This window comes from Silurus aristotelis, assembly GCF_946808225.1.
Source record: "Silurus aristotelis genome assembly, chromosome: 4".
In the NCBI taxonomy this organism is placed as follows: Eukaryota; Metazoa; Chordata; class Actinopteri; order Siluriformes; family Siluridae; genus Silurus; species Silurus aristotelis.
The window spans coordinates 19,246,839-19,252,838 of record NC_139577.1 but is presented as its reverse complement, the minus strand read 5'-3'; the positions used below and the strand labels follow the sequence as shown (position 1 = coordinate 19,252,838).

General features: G+C 37.0%; 1 protein-coding gene across 1 annotated transcript in view; it reads left to right on the top strand.

Annotated features, from left to right (window-relative positions):
- The first annotated feature begins 304 nt into the window (after nucleotides 1–304).
- parga (poly (ADP-ribose) glycohydrolase a) overlaps nucleotides 305–6,000 on the top strand; it is a 28,992-nt gene continuing 23,296 nt past the window's right edge. The window contains exons 1-7 of the mRNA XM_083539413.1: nucleotides 305–926; nucleotides 1,051–1,111; nucleotides 1,224–1,856; nucleotides 1,943–2,060; nucleotides 2,916–3,038; nucleotides 3,190–3,264; nucleotides 3,975–4,049. Of these exons, the coding sequence (XP_083395539.1) occupies nucleotides 848–926; nucleotides 1,051–1,111; nucleotides 1,224–1,856; nucleotides 1,943–2,060; nucleotides 2,916–3,038; nucleotides 3,190–3,264; nucleotides 3,975–4,049 (1,164 nt within the window). The 5' untranslated portion in view covers nucleotides 305–847. The remainder of the gene's footprint in view (nucleotides 927–1,050; nucleotides 1,112–1,223; nucleotides 1,857–1,942; nucleotides 2,061–2,915; nucleotides 3,039–3,189; nucleotides 3,265–3,974; nucleotides 4,050–6,000) is intronic.

Here is a 6,000-nt window from a genome sequence, read left to right as displayed (position 1 = left end):
GTGTGGAGACGAATAATCCGCTGTGGCGACCCCTAATGGGAGAAGCCGAAAGAAGAAGAAGAAGAAGGAGAAGAAGAAGAAGAAGGAGAAGAAGAAGAAGAAGAAATGTTAAACCATTTACAAATTTATATACATTTCAGAAAAACACTTTATACACTTGAGTATTTTTTTTCCAATCAGTATGCAATAAGTGATGCTTGAGGTACTAAAAACAGTATCATATTTCTAGGTTTTTACGACACATCCACTGTTCTTACGGCAGAATTAACTGCCACGGTTTCTTCCTTCAAGTCCCGCCCATTTGCGGATATTACGGCTCTGATTGGTTTCTCGTATCTGCCGTAAACGAATGTTTTAAGACTGAAAGTAAAACAAGTGGCTATAACGGACCTCTCGGCTTGTTCTCAATGCAGTCCGGGAAACAAGAGGGGAAAGAATTCAGGTGTAGTTGGTGTTTCTGTCATTGTACTTAAACAGTGCGAAAATTATACTGCGACCCAAATAATTCTAGATTTCTGCGTGAATTAGCAGTGTAGCTAATTAGCTGCTTAGCTTATATGCAAAAACCTGGCAGCTATCGCTATAACAGTGAAGGAAACATCTAAGGGCTGAATAGGTTTTTTGTTTAAACGCTAAGCATTGCTCTCAGTGTATTTGGTACAAGATTATAGCTTTAGTTTCAAAGAAAAGCGTGGTGCTAAAGAGCTATATAGCATGCTAACTTAGCTGATTTGCTGGTTACGCGAGTTGTGCAATAGATACTAGCAGTTCCATTAGCAACAGTTTGGTGAGCTTCTGCAGAAAATCCCAACTACTGAAAGACCAAATACAGCTTGGACATGAAAGAATGAGCGTCTTACAGAATGAGAAAAGGCTAAAACTGGAAGTTGACTGTCACTCAGAGGAAGCCACTGAAACACACCGAGGTTTGAAGAAGTTTTCTGGTTGACATTGGACATGATCTAGTAATCCTGCATCTGTTTCTCATTGTGGTCTCATTTGCAAAGTATTCAAATGCATCAGTCTGAATTCCTTGTATTGGCATTTTAGGTAGTTTGTCCACCAATGTGCTAGCACCAACCATGGATGAAACCCAGATGGAAGTAAACAGGTAGATGCCCCCGTTTTACCCAAACTCTGCTTTTTTCATTGTGATTTGATGTAATGAATTAGTTTAACACATGAACCCTTTCTGTGACATTTGATGTGTGTTGTTTCCACAGCAATATCAGTAGTGATGTGACTGTTGAAGATATGCGAAGGGACCATCATAAATCGATTGAGTGCAATGAGAAGGATGCTTTCCAGCCGAAAGAAAACATGCGTTTTGATGCGTCTCAAAGGGGTGACCAGAAGTTAGAAGAAACTCCCAGAAATACTAACTCTAACACAGAGGCGGCACTTGGACAGAGTTCTACTAATATCAGTGTCCAGGATAAAGCGGTCACTGAAACAAAGCCTAAAATAGAAGAGAAGGCCTTTGTATCTAACGCAACGGAAGCCAATCCTAGGAAGGTAGCAAGCATATCTACAGAAAATGCAACGATGGTTCTCAGTTTATCTCACAATACAAGTGCTGATGTGGAGATGCTGAGCCCAGAAAGTCCACCGTGCAATTCCTTGCTGTGTAACAGCTTAGGGGAAAGGCACGTTCCCAACACTGAGTCTCAGGCGCTTTGTGCTCAATCCTCATTTCCTGTAGAGTCTACTAACATCATTGACACTAAACCCGAACCTGTAACTATCACTAAGCGTGAAGTGGCAGTCATGGAAACGGATAATTCCAACACGCTCGTCTCTGGTGGAATTTCATCGCCGTCATCCGAAGGCTCCAGTAGCAGCCATTCACAAAAAAGGTGCGCAAACGTGTGGCAAAGTATTTTCTTGTTGAAATGTAATAATCATTTGATTTATCATGGTCCTTTTCTTTTTTCCTCTTCAGTGATCCATTTCTGAGGAAGTGGTTGGGAACACCAATAGACGAGCTGAGGAGGATGCCAATGTGTGCTCAGGCCTTACCCCCGCTCCGGGCAACAGACAATCACAAAGTGCTCATCAGGGTAGGTTCTGTACATTCGTTCTTGTAGCAGGGATTATAAAAGTTCATCTAGTTCTGCAGTTATTCATTGATGGATTTTGTTACACTTTTACATGAGAACTCTTTATACAGAACCTACACATACTGTCATGTGACTGGTTAAAAGATGAGACAGCAAAAGAGAAATTATGCATTTCTATTTAATCTCTTGAAAACTCTTAATTGGCTCACTGTGTCTACTCTCGGGACCTTTCTAATTAGTTTATTAGAATAAGTATTTAAATGCTATCTGATGAGGAAGAAATGTTTCCTGTGTACTTACAATGGTGAAAAAAGCTAAGGCTGTAGTCCATGCTCTTTTAAAAAGGCTTTCAAAAGTGTTTCATAATTTTTTTTAAATATGATGCGTGGAGCATTATAGACACCCACTGTGTTGTAATTGATGAAACTGGTTTGTTTGTTATCTAAAATAATTCTGACGTTAAATAAACCGTCTGCGTTCTTTTATTTCACGCCATATATTTCGCAATGATTCTTTATAAAGCATTAAAGCTTTTCATCAGAAGTCAGAATTGTGGAAGAAGTTTATTTTTATGTTTAATAATGATAAGGCATAATGATGGTTGAGTAGCTAAATGAAAAAGCTGTTGTTTAAATAAGACAGTTTACTCTTCTTACTATATATTCATACTAAAAAGACAAACTAGTTATTCACAATTAATGAACCGCTGTACACTTTTGGTTTCCTTGATATTTAGACATTACTGTTTGGGACATGTTTTCGAATTCCTGTTGAATTACAGAATATTACAAGGATATAACACAATAACACAACCAGAACGCTAAACTTTTACACTTCTCTTTCATTGCATTACAGACTGACCTGCTCAAAGAAGGTGAGGTCCCTGTTCCGTACCCAAGCAAGTTTCGAGATGCCTGGGATGATATGACGGTCAAGATGCCCTGCTCAGAGAAGAACCTGTTTCCTTTGGAGAATGAGGTATATTTAACTCTCAGGCTGATTGCAAAGACATCTTCAAAGCCTACATTAGATTTCTAACAGCATATCTCAGAGATCATAGGCAGACAGCTTGATTTTTATTGTACGTAAGTACTGAATTTAGATTTTGTGTGTCCGTATTTTGTGTCAGGATGGAGTGCAGAGTCGGTGGGAGCTCATTATTTCTGCCCTGGAAACCGAATGCAAAAGTTCATTGGATATTCGGGTAGGTTCAAAGATGTTCAATTACGTACATATAATTGTGTTTGGATTTTTGTTGTGTTTGGATGAGTAGTGAGTTGGACTATGTATATTTATTTCTTTTCCCAAGATTATATAATACACAGCTCGATCAGCATAAGAATGCGATCAATTCCTGTGTATGAATGCTAGATTTAAAACAAATTAAATGAGATATGAATAAAAAATGTTTTGATGCAATGTCGCATGCATACAGATCTATTTTGGTGCTGCTATTGTATTGCACGTATGGTCCAAGAGAACCTAATAAAAAATTACGGAAGAACCGATAAAGGACAAATGCACAGAGTAAGTTATTGAAAGAATTGATAATTGCTTGATAGCAGTTAAGGAAAAGATTGACATATCCATTCAGTCACATTTGCCTTTTAAGTGTTAACCAGTTCTGGAGCACTGTTAGGACGGGTGTACTGATCCAGATTAATAAATCTTTAGTAAAACTTCAGATTTACTTCAGATTAGTAAAACATTTGAAAGTTTTTTTTTTTTTTAATCACCAGAAGATGGCGACATTGTTACAGTATTGTGGTTCTGAGCATTACAAGTTTGTTTTATAATTGCTTTTCTTTTTTCTTTTCTTTTCTATCCATCAGTTTAATTTGTACTTGGATTGTCTGTGAATTTGAATATTTTAGCATGTTTTTTTCTTTTTAAAGCAATTTTTTTATTTTGCAGGAAGCAATATTGACCTACAATGCAGCACATGCAAAGCGATGGGACTTCACAGCTCTGAATGTTCTTTGCACTGATGTAAGTAATTGTCTGCGTCTTTGTGATGTATTTGTGTTAGGTGCATTAAATTTCCTGGCTGCATGATTGCATTGCATGCAAGTACATATATTTTCTTGCAAGTAACTGCTAAGTGTGCTTATACAAAAATAAAAATGATGCTGATGCTTATTCCACTAATAGGAATATTAAACAGAGAAAAAAAAAAAAAACAACAATCTGCCTGAAAATTACAAATACAAATATGCAATGCTTTTGTGGAAAAGAAAAGGGTGATTCCTTTTTATCTTGGCATATAGCAATTACATGTGAGCTTAAAAAAATATTGGCAAAAGTGTGCGAATTGTTATAGTGTGAAGTGTTTTCTTAGTTTTCTGTAGAACGAACAGACTCCTGGAACAGACAAATATAGTCGTTTATGGAATGTGCTTTTAAAGAGCGTCTCTGAAGAAATTTGTGTCTACCGTTAATTTAGTGCCGCGGTTAAAGGCCATTGCTTTGATCAGTCATAGTGACAGCGCAGTTTAGCCTCAGAGTGGCTGCACACTCAGCAGTCTGTGTCTGGCCCTTCTGGTGCTCGATCCCTAGAGGCTCAGTGGCATCAAGCACCAACCAATTACCACAGGTGGGCATTCAGTGTGACGAGCAACAGCTGGCAGGAGAGTGGCGCCCTGTTTACCTGCTTACCGCCAGCAAACACATTCAACAGATGGATTTTTGGCTGGCTTTCATAATGGCACTTTAATAAATAAGAATTAATCATTTTTTTATTATAAGAAGATATTATAATTATATAATAATATATTCATTATTTATTTATCTGTTCTGTTAGACAATTAACCACACATTTTATAACATACCTTTTAAATTGGAATCTCCTTCTTAATTCTATCCTGTCTATCAGAATATTGATAAAACGTTATCTCGAGGACTTTTTTTTTAGTTCGACTCTGCACTAAGTGAACTGGTTCCTGAGAGCAAACTGATTAAGATTTGAATTAAACCTAAAAACTCCACATTAGGATGTGGTTAGCTTTCATGCCATTTTTGTGATGTGAATAATTTTTTCCTGTACTATAAATAAAAGGTGGTTAGTTGTATCGCATCTTAGGCTAAAAGCCATTTCTGTGCCTGCCATTTATTTTCAGTAATCAAGTGCCTGTCAAGAGTTCAGCATTCCTCATTCCTGCTTTAATAATTTTACTGGCAAATGCCATCATTGCGTAGATCACTTACTGGCTATGTGATTTTACAGCTTGGCACATTAATTAAAGTGGGCCATTAAATCTATAAGGGGTCTACTTAAAACCATTAGTGCAGTTTACTGAAATGAAGCATGTCTTTTTAAGTTCAGGGTTTTTTAAATTCCCAACCGAGAAGTTTATCCTTGATTTGTGTCACATCAGTTTTTTAACCAATCCCAGGAACACCAGCTATGGTTTTTAGAATACAGCTTGGATGGGACACCAGTCGGTTGCAGAAAATAATCTACAGACTGACACACACTTTCATATTTATGGAGAATTAACATATCTAATGCTTTATGCACTCTAATGCAATGTTTCGTGCTTGTTCAGCCACAAGGCCATTAGTGAATTCAGGTACTGGTGTAGGGACGAGGAGGTCTGGGGTGTTTTATCCCAAAGCTGTTTAATAGGGTTTAGGTCAGAACTCTATAGCGGGCCAATCAAAATCTTCTGCTCCAACTTTTGCAAACCATATCTTAATTAAGCTTGCTTTGTGCATTGTCATGCTGGAACAGGTTTGGTGTCCTAGTTAGAGTAAAGGGAAAATTTTATGTTATTGCATTTCAAAAATTTCTATAAAATTGTGTATGTGTATATATATATATATATTATATATATATAATTTTACATATTTATTACATACAGTACAGACCAAAAGTTTGGACACAACTTTTTGAAAATTGTAGATTCACACTGAAGGCATCAAAACTATGAATTAACACGTG